We start from the raw sequence: 20,982 nt of genomic DNA, 5'->3' as shown, positions 1-20,982 counted from the left end.
TCTATATGGTCCTTCGGTACAATTATATGTCACTTCGGTGCAAACTTCAGTGCAAACTTATGTGGTCCTTCGTGACAATTATGTGGCACTTCGCTGCAAATTACGAGCTGTGGTGACAACATTAGTATACAACCTCAATGTACTCAAATACCTAGAGTTCTCAGTAGTATACGTTGGACATTTGGAAACAAAGTTATAAAGCAAAAAATATACAAAAGTATACATTCTTGTTATGAAAAATAATTTGGAATTCTTGATACAATATTTCGATAGCATAACTAAAGACTTCATTTATAAGTTTAGTACACTTTTGTATTTGCCTCACTAATTCATATACTTAGCGTGTGATTTCCTCACGCTTAGGTTTGAAGAAATCTAAATGTTGAAGTGTTGAGGATAGTATACTCCCGTGAAGATCAGATCAGGATAAATTGAATGTAGGTTTATTTTTTAAAGTTTGTAAAATGTTGTCATGTACTACACGTTTAATTTGAAATGCTCTAATCTATGTTTTGTAAACTCCTACTTTTGTACTTATGTAAAATATAAAAACTCTAATGTAAATGTTAATGTGAATTTTATTATCTTTTTTAAATTAAGGGTGTTCATCTTTTATTTATGAGTAAAAATTTAAATTGTCCTTATTTGTTAATTATCTATGATTTGAAAAGTTAATGTGACACCTCATATTCGTATTCAGGTATGGGTTAGGGTGTTACATTTAATGGTATCAGAGTTATTGTTTAATTGATTTTAAGTTCGAGATAAAGTTGTTTTTGTTTTAAAAAGTGTACATGCCAACTTTTAATTAAGTCTTTATGATCAGATAACGTGAATAGTATACTATCCTTACTAATATATATTAGTGAATTGATCTTATTAGATGTAAGATTTTGAGGGCTTCCAAAGTGAAGTGGGAGATAGAATGGAAGAAAGTAGTAACTCACCTACCCCGAGCAGGCATGGTGAGGAACATGCACATCAGGGAGTGTCTGTGCAAGATCAGGGAACCTTCTTCTAGACATTGGACTCGATTATGATGCGTTCCAACCGTTGGCTCCCTCAGCTCCTAAAATAAATGTTGCTAAAGAGCTTAGAAGTCTAGGAAGGTCCAGTTGTTGTTGATATGTGGCTCAATGACATAAAGATAATGTTGAAGAATCTCCATTGTTCTGAGATGAAGAAGTTGGATGATGTAGTTTCGTTACTTCGAGGTCAACCCAGAATATGGTGGTCTAATGTGATGATGCGAGCTTCAAGGGACTAAGTGACTTGACCATTCTTTTTGGAAGAATTTAAGAACAAATACATCAGAATCAGTTTATTCGTCAGATGAAGCAAGAGTTCATGAGCTTAAAACAAGGGAATCATACTGTATATGAGTTTGAGTGAAAATTCAACAAGCTGAGTAGATTTGCAGCTGAGTTGGTTCCTATGGAAAAAGACTCATATGATTGGTTTGTGGAGGGTTTACGGCCTCGCTTGAAAGAATTATTGTTGGCACTCAACCTCTCTTCATTCCAGGATATAGTGAACAGAGCTAAAACCCTAGAGCGAGCTTAAAATGAGAGGTTTGTGGAACAAAGGTCACAATGGAATAAGAGAGCTAGTGTGTCGTCCAGTGCCTCCCAATCAAAGAAAAGTAGAGGTTCAAGTTCTCGACCTCAGATTAGAGTAGAATCTACAATATCCTTAGGTAGATGATCAAATCATAGAAGAGTTAGACAAACTTATTCAGTGGAGTCAAGAGTAGACAAGCCAAATCAATGTCAGCACTGTGGGAAAAATCATAGTAGTGCATGCCGAAGAGTCTCCAGAGCTTATTTTAAATGCAGATAGGTAGGGCACTTTATTCGAGACTGTCCAATGATGACGGGAGAGCCTGCCCAAACAGAAAGATCCACTGTTGCACCTATAAGTAGTAAAGGTCGAGGTAGAGGAAAGAATCAATTTGAGTCGACCGCTAAACCTGAAGTGCGTTCCACCGCTCGAATGTATAATTTAAAGACCAGTGAAGATTGTGATGATCCTGAAATCATTGCAAGTACTTTTCAGATAGTTAGTAAATCTATTTTAGTTCTGATTGATCCGGGATCAAATTATTCTTTTCTTAGTAGTAAACTAGTAAAAGACTTGAGAATTTCGTTAGAATCTATTCGTAGTGAGGTGATTGTGACTAATCCATTAATACATAGTGCTCAGGTGAGATAAATCTGTCGAGGGTATTCTATATAGATCCAGGGAATTGAATTCCATGCTAATCTAATGGAATTACCCTTTAATGAGTTTGAGGCAATCCTTGGTATGGATTGGCTTTATCATTATCATGCCAATGTGGATTGTCGATTTAAGTGAGCTTTGTTAACAAGTCTTGATGGATTGGAGGTTAGTATGGTCAGCGAAAGAATCAATCCATTATCTAATGTGATATCATTGATGTCGACTCGGAAGTTAATGCTATAAAGATGCCAAGTGTATATTGCCAATGTAATCGATGGTAGAGCCAAAGAAATGAAGTTTGAAGATGTCCCGACAGTCAGAGAATTTTTAGAAGTATTTTCGGAAAAATTGTCGGGATTACCTCCAGATAGGGAGGTTGAATTTCATATCGAAGTGATGCCAGGATCAGCACTAATTTCAATGGCTCCTTATAGGATGGCCCCAAAAGACAGTTTGATGCGCCTTTGTATTGATTATCGTTAACTCAACAAGGTGACCATAAAGAATAAGTATCCTCTTCCAAGGATCGACGATTTATTTGATCAACTCAAGGGAGCTGCAGTATTTTCAAAAATTGATTTACGCGCAGGGTATCATCAGTTGAAGATACAAGAAAAAGACGTTCCAAAAACGGTGTTTAGGACTCGGTATGGTCATTATGAATTTGTAGCAGTGCCATTCGGGTTAACTAACGCACCTGCAATATTTATGGACCTTATGAACAGAGTTTTCCAACTGTATATTGATCAATTTGTGGTCATTTTTCTTGATGAAATTTTAGTATATTCAAAGTCAATGGAAGAGCATGAAGCTAATCTTCATGTGATTCTTTAAACGTTAAAATAAATGAATTTTTATGCAATATTCTCTAAGTGCGAGTTTTCGCTAACGGAAGTTGCATTCCTTGGACATGTAGTTTCTACTAAGGGAATTCGAGTAGATCCTCAGAAAGTTAAAGTTGTGTTAGAATGAGAAATTTCGAAGAGTGTGTCAGAGGTTCGGAGTTTCTTGGGTCTCATAGGTTATTACCGATGGTTTGTCAAAAACATTTCGATGATATCTCTACCTTTAACCAAATTGTTAAGAAAAGATTTGTCTTTTGATTGGACTCCTGATTGTCAAAAGAGTTTTGAAGCATTGAAGAAAGTTTTAACAGAAGCTCCAGTGTTAGTGCAACCAGAATCGAACAAGGATTTCACGATTTTTAGCAACGCTTCCCATAATGGTTTGGGATGTGTTTTAATGCAAGATGGAAAGGTAGTTGCTTATGTTCAAGACAACTTAAGCCCCATGAGAAGAACTATATAACGCATGATCTTAAGTTGGCAGCGGTGGTTTTTGCACTAAAATTTTGGCGACATTATTTGTATGGTGAACTTTGCTACATTTTCACTGATCACAAAAGTTTGAAGTGTTTGATGACTCAAAAGGAGCTAAATTTGAGGTAAAGAAGATGGATTGAGTTACTCAAGGACTACGATGTGGTTATAGATAACTACCCAAAAAAGCGAATGTAGTAGTTGATTCTCTTAGTTGGAAGACTTTTGCCACTTTACGTAGATTGAATGCCTGAATAGTGTTAAAGGACAATGGAGCATTGATGGCTGAGTTAATATTGAAACTGTTATCGTTAGAGCGGATTAATGAGTTGCAAAAGAAGGATGATAAATGTTTAACTTGGTTTGAGCAATTAGAAAAGGGTGAAATTAAGGACTTTGATGTAAAATTGAATGGGTGTTGATACTTCAAAAACCGAGTTTGCATCCCCAATAAAGATGAGCTGAAAAAAGAGATCATGTATGAAGCACATTGTAGTCCCTTAACTATGCACCCAGGAGGAAACAAGATGTGTCAAGATTTGAAATGACATTTTTGGTAGCCATGCATGAAAAGAGACATTACGGAGTTTGTATCAAAATGTCTTAATTATCAACAAGTAAAAGTTGAACATCAAGTACCTTCAGGATTATTGCAACCGATCTCAATTCCTTAGTGGAAATGAGAAAAAATTACGATGGATTTTGTAACAAGTTTGCCCATATCGTCGAGCAAAAAGGATTCTATATGAGTAATTATGGATCGCCTCACAAAGACTGCGCATTTCATTCATGTGCGAACAGATTTCTCTATGGAAAAAAAATGATGAATTGTATATCAAGGAGATAGTGCGTGTGCATGGTGTTCTAATCTCAATAGTTTATGCTAGAGATCCCATATTTACCTCAAAATATTAGAAGTCTTTGCAAGGAGCTTTGGGTACCCGATTGAATTTTAGCACTGTTTTTCATCCGTAAACTGATGGCCAATTAGAGCGAACAATTTAGATTCTGGAAGATATGTTGAGAGCTTGTGTAATCGATTTTACTGGATTGTGGGAAAAGTATTTGCCGCTTGTGGAATTTGCATATAATAACAATTACCAATCAAATATCAAGATGGCTCCGTATGAAGCATTGTATGGAAGGAAGTGCAGGACGCCACTTAATTGGTATGAATTAAAATATCGGGAGGTTCATGGTCCAGACTTGGTTAAAGAAGTTGAAGAAAAGGTTCAGGTGATCAGACAAAACCTTAAAATGGCATCAGACAGACAAAAGTCATATGTGGATTTGAAAAGAAAAGAAATTGAATTTCAAGTAGGTGATAAAGTGTTCCTAAAAGTATCACCTTGGAAGAAAGTACTTCATTTTGGGCATAAAGGAAAACTCAGTCCTAGGTTCATTGGACCCTATGAAGTTCTAAAAAGAGTTGGACTAGTGTCATATCAGTTAGTGTTGCCACCAGATATGGAAAAGATTCACAATGTCTTCAATGTGTTTATGCTTCGGAAATATCGATCTGATCCTGCGCATATCATAACTCCAGATGAGGTCGAAGTTTAATCTAACCTGATTTACGAGGAAGAACCAGTACAGATTCTAGCATATGAAATCAAGCAGTTAAGGAATAAGACGATTCCTCTAGTTAAGGTTCTTTGGAGAAATCATAAAGTAGAAGAAGCTACGTGGGAGCGTGAAGGAGATATGAGGAAGCAATATCCTCACCTAATTGTGAATGAAAATTCGAGGAAGAATTTTCTCAAGGGGGAGATTTGTAGCATCCCAATCATCGGGTCAGTAACCAAAGTGTAAGAATTTAAAATTTAGTGGTTTAATTAGAATATAGGAGAGTTCAAGGATTTATTGTGGAAATTTTTGTGTAGGAGTGGATATCAAATTTGGAATTTTGGAAGGACATTATGGTTTTTTCATAAAAAGACTTTTTATCTTACCTTTATGGGTTATATAACACGTGGAGTAGAAGGGAAAAAGTCTGGAAACTTTACTATCTTCTTTCTACTTGCCCGTGGAAGCCATTGCAAAGGTAAGTTTCTATGATTTTTGTTGGTTTCTAAATTAATTGGTCGATGTTGATAGCTTGCGTGTTATAAAAGCTTAAGGAAAGCTTGTAATGGATTAAAACAACAAGAGGAGTGATTTAGAAATGGATTTGTAAAATGGGTTTTGAAATGAATTTTTGATATGGAGTAGTTTTTGAAGTTTTATGGCTAAATTTGACTTGTCAATGGGCTATTGAAGGAGATAGAAAGTTCAGAATGGATTAAGAGTATGATTGAAAACATGGTATGATTTTTAGATGTAAGTGTTCTAGTGAGATTTTGTATGTTAGGGAATAGTAAATGTAGAAAAGTTGGTTTGAATGAAGGAAGTTTAGTTTAAAGGCATAAAATGAGATCAAAGTAGGAGATTTATGTAAGTTTTGGTTAAAATTCAAATTGGAGATGGCAATTTTGGGCTAGGGGTATCGGTACTGGAAGAATGGTACCGATATTTTAAGGCAAAATCGGATTGAATTCAATGAGTAGTATTGGTACTAGTTGAGTAAATTATCGATACCGACTGGAGAGTATGATACCAAGGGTATAGTATCAATACCATTTTTAAGATAAATTTCCAGAATGTCAAAATGGTATCGGTACCAAAGGGGGGTATCGATACCATAGAAGGGATGTATCAGTACAATAGTGGTAGTACCGATACTACTAAGCATGAAATGAGAAATTAAATGTTTCTTTTGGCTTAAGTTGTTATGATTGGATATAAGTGATTAGAAGTACGATATTAATTTTTGACTATTTTGTGTAGACGTTGAACAAAGTCAACTTTCAGTCAGCTCGACGTTATAAGTATTGTTAAGTTTTCATTTAGGACTTCAATGAGGCAAAGGTGAGTGCAACTTCTTCGTTTTGTATTAGAATTGAGAAAGGCTTACGATAAGCCAACCTTAGTATTTTCGATCAAAAATTTTTTTATGTTATATCTTTCAATGTTTTATTCAATTTCTATTATTTAAGCTGTGATTAATGATTATGAGTATATGATTATGGAAATGTGATATGTGAACATGAGTATACAAAAATTCTCAATGTGAAAGTGCCTATGTGAATAAGAGATACTTTGAATAATAAATGATAAATAATTATATGGTTAAAAGCCCAAGGTATATGTATGGGGATTAGAGGTATAGTTGGCATGCCAAGAGTCGAGGGTTCTATGTGGTCATTCGGACCAATTATGTGGCACTTCGGTGCAAATTACGAGCTATGGTGATAGAATTTGTGCACAACCTCAATGTACTCAAATACCTAAAGTTCTCAGTAATATACGTTGGGCATTTGTAAACAATGTTATAAAGAGAATAATATACAAAAGTATACATTCTTGTTATGAAAAATAATTTGGAATTCTTGATACAATATTTCGATAGCATAACTAAAGACTTCGTTTATAAGTTTAGTACTCTTTTTTATTTTCCTCACTAAGTAATAGACTTAGCGTGTGATTTCCTCACGCGTAGGTTTGAAGAAATCTGAAGGTTGAAGTGTTGAGGATAGCATACTCCCATGAGATCAGATCAGAACAAATTGAATGTAGGTTTATTTTTGAAAGTTTATAAACTATTGGTATGTACTACACGTTTAATTTGAAATGCTCTGATCTATGTTTTGTAAACTCCTACTTTTGTACTTATGTAAAACATTAAAACTCTAATGTAAATATTAATGTGAGTTTTATTTTCTTATTTTAAATTAAGGATTTTCATCTTTTATTTATGAGTAAAAATTTTAAATTGTCCTTATTTGTTAATTATCTATGATTTGAAAAGTCAATGTGACGCATCGGATTCGTATTCGGGTCTGCTATGGGTTAGGGCTGTTACAGATCTACTGAGCATTTTATCATAGATTATCCTAATGTGAGTGACACTTTACATGTCAAGACCCAAAAATCAACACATTCTTTCAGTGTGTAGGGTCAGCAGTGAAAACTGTTGTTTTAATGTCAAAATAAATTCCTTCTTCTCAATTAATAAATAAAGGGAATACGTTGTAAAGAGAAGTAAGGGTCGATCCACAGGGACTTAGAAAATTCCAAATTTCTGCTTGAATGGTTAAAACCAGGCGATAAGTAGTAAAAGTGGGATTAAATGAGATTAAATAGTAAAAAGAGATTAAATAAATAAAGGAAATTGAAAGTAAAAATAAGAAAATAAGGATTGAAAATGAATATGGTAAAAAAATAGCCTTAAGCCTCGCTTTGACTCAATTTGCTTCAGATCATCAAATTAGATTTCTCTTCGGGATTTACGTCGGTTACTTTGTCTATAAGGGCAATCTTCGTGACTCTATTTTGTATACCGAATACCCAAGGCAATCTTTGATTCTGGCTTTGGAAACTGATCTTATCAACATCAATTGTTGTAGATCAATTATCGTTTAAGTTCGTGAAGACCAACTCAGATTGTTGCTTCAATAGCCACTAATTCCGATCTCAATTCCCTATTGGCAAGGCTATCTCACCAAGTGTGTTTCCAGGAAGTCGAATGTTCTTTCAATAAGACGATCCTTCCTCCCACACATTTAATGGCATCAACATCTTGACCAAAGTCAATCTTTGATTTTGAAAACTGTTTTGATTTTGAAAAATAAGCACAAATATTAAGAGAGATATTCTGAAGTTATTAAGGGGCTTTTTCAATTCTCCCGTTGGAAGTGAGTCATCGCTTCAGCTCTCGGCTTATGAGAAAATTAGCTAAGCATGACAAAAGTCATACTTAACATATTTAAAAACAAAGCTTAAAAATAAAAGGAAAAAATGAAAACTTGAAAAATAAAATAAAAGAGAATTTTAATAAAAACTAGAAAGGAGAAGAAGATTGTAATCTGAGTTGTGACTTTAGGCTTACCCCAAGAGGGTATTTATAGCCTCTAAAAACCTAGATATAAACAAAGAGATAAAAATAAAAATAATCCTAAAGATAATTCCAAATGTTTTATAAATTCAAACTTTAAAATAAGTCTCCTAACGCAACTCTACCCGTCAATCTTCCAGAAGGCGAGCTGACTAGATCTTCTAGAAAATTGTCGCTGATTGGACCTTCTAGAAACTGCCACGCCAGACTATGTCATGCCCAGAGTCGTGCCCATGTCTCTAGCTGTGACCAAATAATAAAAAAATGGAAAATGCACCCGTTTTACTACTAATTCTGGAGAGTAAGACCCTGCACGAAAATAAGCATAACAAAACCAAATTAGCAGCAGTAAATCCATACGATCGAAGAATTAACAAGCAAATATTACCGATTCAGAACACTCATCAAGAACATAGTGGTGTTAGTGCTCCCTTTGGACAACATAGTAGAGGTACCATCGAATTCGCTGGTAGACTTGATGTTCAAGTTCTAACTAGGCAGTATGCTGTGAAATTTCAAGAGCACTTTGTCACTATCGATGTGATTACAGCTACCTTTATAATATTTTTTATCACCACTACTGCATTATTAGATTCTGGCTCCATGTATTTGTATATATGTGGTAATATTATCCGTGAGAGAGGTATTCTTGTTGAGGAGTTGGATGTTAAGGTTCAAGTAACGAGTCAATTAGGACTTGATATATTGGTAGATAAAGTGTATCAAAGATTTCCAACCAGGATTCATGGTTAGCTATTTCCAGCTGATTTGATAGAGTTTCCCTTCCAATATTTTGGTGTAATTTTGAGAATGGATTAGTTGACTAAGCACGATGTAAGTGTAAGCTGTAAAGAAAGGTAACTTAAGCTTCATGAATTGTGTGAAACTAAAGTCTTAGTGTCTAGTAAGATTAGTGAGTTCTCCACTCATATATTTTCTGCAACTATAGCTCAAAGGTTTGTTAGTAGAGGTTATGAAGCCTTTTTAGCTCATATAGTGGATACAAAGATCCAAAATATGGCATTACAGGATTTACAAACTCTGAGGGAGTTTCTAGATTTTTTTCCCGATGAGTTACCAGGACTATATGCAGATAGAGAAATAGAGTTTAAGATTGAGGTGTTACCTGGTACAACTCCAATATCCATTTCCTCGTATCGCATGGAACCGAATGAGTTAAAGGGATCGAAGGCACAATTATTAAATTTATTAACTGTAGCTTTATACACCCTATTGTACCATCATGGGGAGCACTAATGATTTTTATCTGGGAAAAAAGATGGGTCAATGAGATTGTGCATTGTTTATTGTCAATTTAATAAGGTGACAGTGAATAACAAGTACCCACTTCCGAGGATTGATGATCAGTTTGACCAATTGAGAGGTGCATGTGTGTTTTCTAAGATTGATTTGAGATCAGGGTACTATCAATTTAAGGTTAAAGAAAAATATATCCTAAAAATAGATTTGTAGACTATGTATGGCCATGACATGTTTTTAGTGATTTCATTTGCTATCACAAATGCTCTAACAACATTCATGGATTTGATGAATATTTTTAAACCATATGTAGATAAATTTGTGGTAGTTTTTATTGATGATTTATTTGTGTACTCACAATCTAAGAATGAGCATGATCACCATCTTCGATTTGTGCTTCAGAATCTTCGAGAGAAGCATCTTTTTGCAAAATTTAGTAAGTGTAAATTTTGGATTTTTGAGGTTGTCTTTTCTAGACACATTGTGACGATAGATGGTATTGTAGTTGATTCATAGAAGATTCAAGTTGTGGTGGATTGGAAGCCACCACGTAATGTTTTTGAAGTTTATAGTTTTCTTGACCTCGCAGGGTATTATTGATGATTTATTAAAGGTTTTTCGATGATTACTACTCCGTTGACAAAGTTGTTATAGAAAGGAGTTCCATTTGGGTGGAACGATAAGTGCGAGTACAATTTTGATCATATTAAGGTAATTCTAACAAAGGTGACAGTTTTAAATCAACCGGAGTCAGGTAAGGACTACGTAGAGTTCAGTGATGTATCCTGGAATGAACTTTGTTGTGTTCTTATGCAATAAAATAAGGTAGTTGCTTATGCGTTTAAGAAACTTAAGTCTCATGAGTGTAACTACCCTACCTATGTTTGGAGTTGGTAGCAGTAGTTTTTGCATTGATGATTTAGACACACTATCTATTTGGGGTGAAGTGCTATATTTATACCGACTATAAGAGTATAAAGTATTTACTCACCCAGAAGGAGCTAAATTTGAGGTAGCATAGATAGATTGAGTTTCTTAAGGACTAAGATTGCACAATTGACTATCATCCATGTAAAGCTAATGTAGTAGTAGATGCATTGAGTCGTAAGTTAGGAGCAAGGTTCCAAGCAATGTTTGCGAGATTTAGCTTGTTAGAGCATGGTGGCTTACTAGCCAAGCTTCAAGTTAAACCAATGTTGGCGAGGGAAGTAAAATAATCACAAAAGTCTTATGATAGTTTAGTAGCCATGAAAGATAAGGTAAGGCAAGGAAAACCACTAGGATTTGAATTGAGAGATAGCAATGTATTGTATCTTAAAGGGTGACTACATCCTTCAACTGGCAAGCTAAGAGATAAGATCATTCGTGAAGCACATAGTGGTCCTTTTTCTATGCATCCGAGCAGTAACAAGATGTATCAAGAGCTTTGTTCATTTTATTGGTGGTCAGGGATGAAGATGAATGTATCAAAGTATATGACTCGATGCTTGGCCTATCAACATGTTAAGGTAAATGAGCAAGTTCCTTCAGGTCTTCTTCAGCTTATCCAGATTCTTCAGTGAAAATGGGATAGGGTAACTATGGATTTTGTGACTGGCTTACCTATGTCTTAACTTAAACACAATATAATTTGGGTGATTGTTGACGGGCTAACAAGCACTACATATTTTCTACCAGTGCGTATGGACTTCACTCTCAAGAGGTTAGCCAGATTGTTTATTGATGAGATAGTGAGGATTCATGGGGTGTCAATATCGATCATTCTAGATAGTGATCCATGACTTACCTCAAGATTTTGGAGAGCCTTTCACGAAGCATTGGGTACCCGCTTGCACTTTAGTATAACTTTTTACCCACTAATGGATGGTCAATCAGAGCAACTCATTTAGATTCTTGAAGATATGCTTTATTTTTGTATTATTGATTTTGAGGGAAGTTAGGAGGAACACCTTCCCTTGGTCGAGTTTTCATACAAAAACAATTTTAGTATAATATTAAGATGTCCCCTTTTGAGGCATTTTATGGTCATAAGTGTAGGACTCCCTTGGGTTGAACACAACTTAGTGAAAGAAAGATTGTTGGTCCAGAGTTGATCCAAGAAACTAACGATAAAGTTTGGTTAATCCAGGATAATCTGTGACCACCTTTCGATCGTCAAAAGTCTTAAACATATTTAAAGTGCAAGGATATAGAGTTTGTGGTGGGTGATAAGGTTTTCCTTAATGTTTCACCTTGAAAGAAAGTTTTGTGCTTCGGACGCAAAAGGAAATTGAATCCCAAGTTCATTAGACCTTATGAGGTGTTTGAGATAGTTGGAACAGTAGTATATCAGTTGGCTTTACCACTAGAGATGGAGTATATTCATAATGTGTTTGACGTTTATATGTTTCGGAGGTATCAATTTGATCATTCTCAAGTCTTATCACTCGAGCATATTGAAGTAAGTGTGGACTTTTTCATACGAAGAAGAGTTGATATGAATTTTTCCTAGAGTGGTTAAAGAGCTTCGAAATAGAAAGATTCCCTTAGTGAAGATCCTATGGAGAACCACGAAATAGAGGCTACATGGGAGTAAGAGGAGTCCATGAAACTTCAATATCCACAATTTTTTTATTTAGGTAAATTTCAAGGACAAAATTTATTTTAAGGAGGGGAGAATTGTAATCACCTAATTTCTTGAGTCAATGCTCAAACATTGACTCAAGTTATTAATAAATAATTAAATTAGAGTTTCAAGTTTTGGTTAGGCTTAAATTGGAAGGATTTTTTAAATTTTTGCAAGTAATTAAGAATGATGTGAAGCTTGTGTGAATTGGTGGGAAGTTAGACGGCCTAAAGAGTTATTTACACATTTTTTTTCAATAAAAATCAACTCTCGGATTAATGGAAAAAGACTTGGCCGGCTGCTAGGGGTTTGGGAAAAGTGATGTGTTTGTCCTTATTTCGCCCTATTTTATTCTTTACCTTTTATATTTTCCTTCAAATTTCTTGTGCATTTATTTCTACCTTTCTCCGTTCTTTCACTCATTATTTTTCTTTAAATCGTAAGAGATAGAGAGAGCTTGAAGTGTGGAGTTTTCTTCACCATTTTCATCTTTAAAAGGTTTAGAAGGTAAGGGGTCGTGTAGATATATTAAAGCTCCATGAAACAATTTTATTTAAGCTTTACAAGTGAAAGTTTTCAGGTGTTGGGAGGGTGAGCTTGTTAAAAGTGTCATTCATACTTTTCTTAGGTTTCACTTCAAAAGCATGCATTTTATTTTATGCAGGTCTTGCTACATGTTAGTAACCTTATGTTGCATCTATTTTATTAGTAAAAGAAGATTCACTTTCAGGTGTTGGGAGGGTGAGCTTGTTAAAAGTATCATTCATACTTTTCTTAGGTTTCACTTCAAAAGCATGCATTTTATTTCATGCAGGTCTTGCTACTTGTTAGTAACCTTATGTTGCATCTATTTTATTAGTAAAAGAAGATGATGAATCTTTTGAAGCTAAAGGAAAGAGGAAAGTGTTATAGAGCTAGGCCATGGAGCTTTCTTTATGTTCTTCCATTAAGGTGGTAACCTCTAACTCTTATATGCTTCTTGAAAATTTATAAATATGATTTTTGTGATGAAATGCATGAATGTTGTATGTCTTCGGGTGAAAACCATGTTGGAATACTTTAAATGAAGCTAAATATTTTTGTTAAATATGTTCAGTAAAATTGTTTAAACGTGCAGTAACTTTAAAATGTTATATTAAATTCTATAAAATAATTAGAAACTTCTCTTTCTATTTTTGTAATCCAGATTTAGTCTAGTTTCATTTAAAATAAGTGGATACTGATTTCAATTTGTATATGAAAATATATGAATTTTTAAGTGATGAAAGATCAAAAATATGAAAGCGGAATCCTTAGAAAACATTATTTAGCAGTGACTTTGAAAAATCACCAAATATTCCATAGTAAATATTAGGAAGTGAACCTGATAAACTTACAATCGTACGAGAGTTTAGTATTGTTTAAAATAAACGGTTCTTAATTTTGAGCTAAAATTTTAGAGTTATAATTTTTTTAATGTACAAAGGTTAGAAGAGAAGGTAGTATACTGTTTCGAAAAATAGCAGTATAGTGACTTAAAAAAGTCACCATAAATAGTAATATTTAAATTAGAAGCTTTAATTTATATGGTTGGAAAGACTAGTAGCTCTAGTTTCTTATAAACCAAACGGAACATGATTTGGATTTTTTCATTATTAATTACACATTTTTCTTTAGAGGTAGTGTGAGATGTCATATTTGAATGATTAATATTTTAGTCATTATTTATGACTTTGTAAAGCTTCAATGACTAAAATATACTCAAGCATAACACATCTTGCAAGTTTGGAATAAGCATAAGACTTTGAATGTAATTGTGTTATACTTAAGATTAGTTGTTTGATGTTTTATTTGTGCGCAGTCTTCGGGCTCTAACCTAACTAGCAGTCATGTGTGGGGCTTGGGAAAACAATTCGGACACCTGAGATTTATTTGATTAGCGACCATGAGTGGCGCGAGATTATCCGGATACCCAATTATTTGAGCACATGTGCATCTTAAAAAATTTGACAAGTTTGACCAATTTTACAAGTTTGATATGCAAGCTATATGTTTATGAAATTTTTTTGATGTCTTGTAAATTATTTATTCATTACTCATGCCATGCTTGTATGTATATATTTGAATTGCATACTCATGTTTGTGAATTTCTTAAAGTATAGTAGATTAGTTGTGTACCACTGAGTTTGCAAAGCTCAACGTTCAATTTTTTTTATAGTTACATATTAGTAGACTTTTGTTCGTTTCCAAAGAACATCATTAGCTAGGGGCTTCCAGCATCTAGTATTCAGAGTATAGTACCTTAGCTGTTAGTGGACATTGTATTCATAGGGTCTCACCTGTATTTAGAGGTCTATTACTCATTTATATTTTGGAATATTTGACTGTTTTGGTATATATATAAGTTTATGATGGCGCTCCACGTGTTTGTTTTTGTATAACAACTTTTAATATATTTTAGTATAACTATTTGATGATATTTCTCTTATATGAAAATGTTTTTTTTAAATCTTAGAAAATTTGATGGATTACTACGGTGACTCAAATGTAACATCTTGATCGTCGGGCAAACTGTATTCAAGACTAGGGTGCTACATGACCTAAAGACGTTAATTGTACTACTCAAAGAAGAATTTTATTCATTTCTAGCACATGATAGAAATTTTGAAGTGACATATCAATATTATTGTTTTGGGGAGAAATCATTGCTTTACCAATATATGTTATTAGTAACATTGAGTTATTTGTTGTGACCACCACATGACTTCTCTTGTATTTTGATAGATTATGCAGTTTCTCTTTATCACATGTCATATGGTTTGAACAACTTGAGTCAATGATCTAATTATTTTCAAAATCAATTTTATAAGTTGTCATCGTGAGAGCCAGTTCTCCCTCTTCTACTACGAAGAATACCTCTGCATCCCATTCTTCTTCATTGTTGGATGTAACATCATTACTCTCCATGGATTTTTTCTTTGACCAACAAGGTTTTGGCATATGACCTTTCTTCCCATAGTTGTGACACTTCCCTTCAAACTTTCTATTGTTGTCATGGTTTTTGAAACGTTCCCCTTTACGAGAGCTCGCTTCTCACTAATTTCTATTGACCTACCATTTTCACACTACTTGAAATTTTGTATGTCTCTATTGGCATCGAGTTCCTCTTCTTCTTCTTTTTCTTTCAATGAGACTCATCCCATTTGTATAGCTAATGCTTCTTTACTAGCTAACAAAATTTTTGAATTTTAAAAGTGACAGATGATTTTACCATCCTTGTATAGTAGTCACAAAACTCCCAAACTCTGGCCTTATACCATGGACAATGATCTGTTTCATCCTGATATCACCAATAGGATTTGTTGGGTCCAACTCAAAAATCTCTCAGCATAACAACTTTACTTTGTGAAGGTATTGTTTGATCGTCATATTGCCTTGCTTCATAGATAACAACTCACTCTCTAGACGTTGGAGCTTCGTATCGTTCTTTTTAGAGAACAAATTGGAAAATATTTTCCAAGCTTCATTTAAGGTTTTGGCACCATGAATGTGTTCTAGCATATCTTCCTCCACTATTGTCTTCAGAGCGAACATTACATTGCTTGCTTTTATCTTTAATTTTCTTAGTATGCCATTTGTATCATCTACTTCTGGTTGCTCCACTTCATTGCCATTGATAATCTCTCATAGGCCTTGTCCTTTCATATATTATATCATGCAAGTTGATCATGTATTGTAGTTGTCATTTTTAAGCTTCCTCATTCCGTCAACGACATGTAAGTCAATCATATTGTCAAAAAGAATTCTCAATAAACTAAATGATTTAGTGGAAGTAGTTTGTGAACAATACACCATGTAAGTTCCCAAGAAATAGAGGTTGATCACACAGATCACCTTAATACCAAGTTTTTCTAGTACTTTCCTAAACATGCATCGTTACACTATCACACTAGTTTAGCAGCAACCGAACAACCCTTACCATATCCCTTGATATTAATTGTTGAACACCTAACAGGTCGACAAAGGTTCAAAACAATAAGAAATAAAAAACAAATAGAAGATAACTTGATTTATTTTGGTGTGATTTGAAAACTAGCATGAAGCTTTCTTATATAGGCAATGAAATATTTAACCTTCACAATAATTAAAGATTAAAACTTACGAACATTAATAAATTTATAACATAAATACATATATGCAAATACATTGGTGTTGATATTTAAACATTCCTTGTAATTAATATCAAGAAAAAAATTGACCAAAATTAAGTATTAAAATTAATACTAATTAAAATTAGTGGGCAAAGTCAAAATTAATTATAAAAATCTAAACAAAGTCAAAATCATGGGTGATTTAGAATCTAAAAGTCTAAAATCTAAAAAGCGAAAAAATGTGGGAGTTTCATGCAATTTGGCCAATCAAAACAAAACAAAAATAAGAGGGCTTTACATGTAATTAGACCATTCAAAATTTAAAAGAAAAATAAGATTAACCCTAAACGACTAGAGTTGAATGACGACAAACTTCATGCGAGATTGAGGACAAACTAAGCACCAACAATCGTGGTTGTTCTAGCTGGGATGGACGACGGTCGTGGATTGTTATTAGACGATCACTGCTTGTTAAAAATAGGGGAAAACGATTGACGAAACATGACGAAAATGACAATGACAGGGTTAATCGACAACCGATAGTTGGGCAACATTTGGTGAAGATAAAGACCAGTTTGCTTTTGATGGCGCCAGTCTAAGTTGAAGGATGTGATTTTTTAACGTTAGATATAGTCGTCGACGGTGGTTTTGATGATTACTCCAGGATGGATTTATAAACTTAAATAAATCAAATGTTGCAATCCTAAACAAATAAAAATTCATAAAATAATTATAATTTTAATAAAAATTGATTATATATTTCTATTAGATTTTGAATTAATAATAATAAAGGATTAATTATGAATATGTCATTATATTTTCTCATATTTATTTTTTAAGGATAAGTTAGTTAGTAGTGTGCATCAGTGTATTTAGTAGTGTGCATCAGTGTGTTACATGAATTGTGTGTTTCATTGATAATTATGTGTTTCAGTGTGCGACGTGCGCTCTAGACTCGATATATTTATCTCATTAATATCAATCAAACTTTATACTAATCTTAATTATTTTTATTCTTACAACAATAATCAATTAAAGACGTATACAATCATTAATAATATTATCTAAAAATTATTATTATATAATAAACATACAAATCATGATAATGATAATTAAATAATTAAAATATCATATCCATACAATATACCTAAAATATTATTACTCACAGTACTCAATATGAAAGGACAGAAAATATAATGATCAAATTACACATACAAACTAAAAAATAATTTTATGCTAATTTTGGTAAATAGTGTAAAAAAGTCCACTACCCATCAATTATTCTCCTCCTGTCTTATTGAATAAATGATGTAACATGCAAAGTGTGTGATCTCTGTTAGTCAAACCAACATTTTAAAATTCATTTGTTTCTTTAGGAGTCCTTGGATGTGAATAAAGTTTCTGAAAATAATAACTACTAATTAGAGCATCTATTGTGTGCAAATTCAAACTTTTTAGTTGAAAATATGAATAACATTGTCATGGCTCATGAGCTGGAATATACATTCAAATATAGACAAATTAACATGTATATATAGGTTTTAAAACTTGTTTTAAATTTACTGAATTTGAATGGCCACCTATAAAGACAATCAACGCCAAAAATTAGGCATGCTGTACATACGTAAATATATAACTATATAATTAATTTATTAATAATTATTTAAATATTGAAGACGATATAACAGAAAAAAAACAGTGACAACGATTAAAAAAGTATGAATAAATAATCTATCATAATCTTTTTTATTTTCTGCATATACAAATTAAAAATGTCTATTTTATGTTGAATTTTTAAAAGTCTTCTCCAAAATTTCTTGTAGTCACAATTTTTCAACATCTTATCCCTCCCAATGAACATAAGAACTCGGATAATTTTGAAATTTATAGTAAATTGATATAACAAATTAAATAACAATCGCTAATATACAGTTTAGTCTAATGAGTTGAGACACTTATTCCCTTAAAAAATATCAAAAATTAAAATTATGATATTTATGAATTGAGCTAACTAAGATGAGAGGGTCATCTCGTAATAAGCATATACAAAACTTATCTCAAATAGTTTATCAATAGATCGAACACCATTCCTAAAACCAAAAAATATTCTTCTCTCAGGGTTGCCAATGGTACAACAATTCCATGCCTAGAGTGAAAATAAACATGTTGCACAACAAAAAGGAGTGAAAAGCCCCAAACTTCATACTTTAACTAAACCCCATATATGGCCTCCATTCATTCATGGCAACTGATTGCGGTTGAAGGAAGAAACTAAATCTTGTAATAATCCATAATCAGGAACTTGAACCTGCTGCTGGTGCTGTTGCGGCTGCTGAGGAGAAAGAGTTTGACAGTGCATGAAGTTGGTATTTCCCACTGGATTATTGCTTGATGATGGGAGGAAATGGCTTAGGAATTCATGAGGGAAACCGGAGGCTGACGATGCCATAATAGGAGGCGAAAACATCCCGGCACCGTGTCCTCGAAGAGTCGTCGGAATGTGGTGGTTGTGCTTTCCTTCATACGTTGTGATCACCACTGATGGGTCCTGATACGATCTCTCGATTCGCTTCTTAACGCCACATTTTAGGCTTGTGCATCTGTAGTAACTTCTGCAAGTTTCACATTAATTATGTGATGAGATATTGCTTCAAGTCATTGATCAACAATGGAGAAAAGGTATATGAACGATTAATTACTGGAATTTAACTGGTAAAAGGAAGATAAAATTAGGGTTTAGAGAGATATATAAGAAGCATGAACCTTGGATAGGGGCTCTTCTTGACGGCCTTCTGTCCGTACTTCCTCCACCTGTAACCATCTTCAAGATTATCAATCTCACTCTTTGTGAGGAATGCAAACCTCGGCTCCTTTTGCTGTTTCTCCTTCTTTGTTGCCTTGTTCCTGCATATTTACTGGCTTTGTCAATAAAAAAATGTCTACCATGTATTAGGGTTTTGGTAGCTTGAGCTTTTCCCTTGAAATTGATGTTTATCATTTTTTAAAAATTGGTCGAAGGAAACAAGCTCATTTATGTTGAAATTTCTTCCACAAAATGAAAGAAATCGTTTACTGTTTAAGTTGAAGAAAGTTTCCCAGAAACCTTTCAACGTTTACCAAGAAGTAAAGCCCAGAGAAAAGGGAAAACTTACACTTTCTTCGACCTGTCATCTCCATGATCTTCAGACCCTTTTGGCTGCTTCTCTTTCTTAGTCTTGCTTGAATCTTCGACTTCCTTAGAGGAGCAAGAAACTGAGGAATTGGGTGTTGATGGGATTTCTTCAGAAATATTATGGATCTGAATATGTTTATCACCCCCCACTGAATTCTTGGTGTTGTTAGTAGTACCTGTACTGTCATCCATGGCACTGACAACATCTGATGAAGAACAAGACATGTCCAAAGCTCTCGAAAAGGAGTTGTAGTTGATGACGGAACCACCATTAAAGTAGTCGTTGAAGCTCATGTATGAAGGATCGAAGGCCTGTACCGCTGCTGGTGTTGGAGCCGCAGATCGGTGGTAAATGGAAGGATTTTTGTCGTCATAGAAGGGAAAAGTTGATCGGTTGAATCCCTGGAAAGGATCATAGTTATGTTGTGGATTGTTCTTTTCATCTGACGACATATAAACAAAGATGAAGAAGAACAAACAACAAAAATTGAAGAAGATGAAGAGGGCAAAACTACAATGGAAAAACGAAAGGTCTGTGAGGAAGAAAATGGATTTTGATTAAGAAACTTTTGTTTTTATTTTTATATATTAGTGTGTGGTGTTAGATTATTTATTTTTATTATTAGGTTAAAGTACTGTTTTTGATCATTTGCTATATTCACATTTAGGATTTAGTTTATAATGTTATTGATTAGTTTGGATATTGAATGATTTATTTGATAAAAAATAAAGGCATAAATTTATATACACCATAGTGACATGTTAAAGTGATTGAGATTCAATAATTTGAATTTGTAAGAGTTAAATTCAAATCTTACTACCGTCACTTTTGGTGAGTAATCTGTAAATTTCTATGTAAATCGTAATTAGGTCTTAGGTATGTCTTAGCCCTTTACTGGGGAAGCTACCTCTTACCTAAATTTTTTTGTACAAAAAAAATAGTGGCGGATCAAAAATATTTTTTAGACTAAACACACATATATTAATAATAATTTTTTTGTATAAAGTAGACACATATAAAATTTTAAAGTGAATAGGGACTAATATAAAAAGATTTAAATTTTAAGGCGAACATATATCACCTGAATAATTCAATATCCATCGCTGATTTTATATGCTTATTTTGTCGTGTGAGGACTGTTTTTAGGAATCAATTTACATTATTTATACCAAATAATTAACAAAATATTAATTATTTGGATTAACCGACAATATTATTAAAACAGATAACAAAAATAATTTAAATTAAAGCATTATATGGGCTAAATTCTAAATTCGAGTATAATAGAAGGGTCAAAACCATAACTTGACCTTATTATTTATTTATTTATTGTTGAATATGA

The 20,982-nt window shown here is 33.4% G+C and overlaps 1 protein-coding gene across 1 annotated transcript; it reads right to left on the bottom strand.

Annotated features, from left to right (window-relative positions):
- Positions 1–18,555: 18,555 nt before the first annotated feature.
- LOC120212289 (WRKY transcription factor 71-like) lies at positions 18,556–20,135 on the bottom strand. Its single transcript, XM_039210654.1, has 3 exons — positions 19,620–20,135; positions 19,231–19,371; positions 18,556–19,079 (listed from the first exon to the last, which is right to left on the bottom strand). Exons 1-3 carry the CDS (start codon positions 20,090–20,092, stop codon positions 18,707–18,709), a joined length of 987 nt encoding a protein of 328 aa, XP_039066585.1. The 5' UTR covers positions 20,093–20,135; the 3' UTR covers positions 18,556–18,706.
- Between the last annotated feature and the right edge of the window lie 847 nt (positions 20,136–20,982).

The sequence above is a fragment of the Hibiscus syriacus genome, unplaced genomic scaffold (genome assembly GCF_006381635.1).
Source record: "Hibiscus syriacus cultivar Baekdansim isolate YM2019G1 unplaced genomic scaffold, ASM638163v2 tig00000728_pilon, whole genome shotgun sequence".
In the NCBI taxonomy this organism is placed as follows: domain Eukaryota; kingdom Viridiplantae; phylum Streptophyta; class Magnoliopsida; order Malvales; family Malvaceae; genus Hibiscus; species Hibiscus syriacus.
Note: the sequence above shows the minus strand (reverse complement) of the source record. Positions and strands in the feature narration are given on the sequence as shown.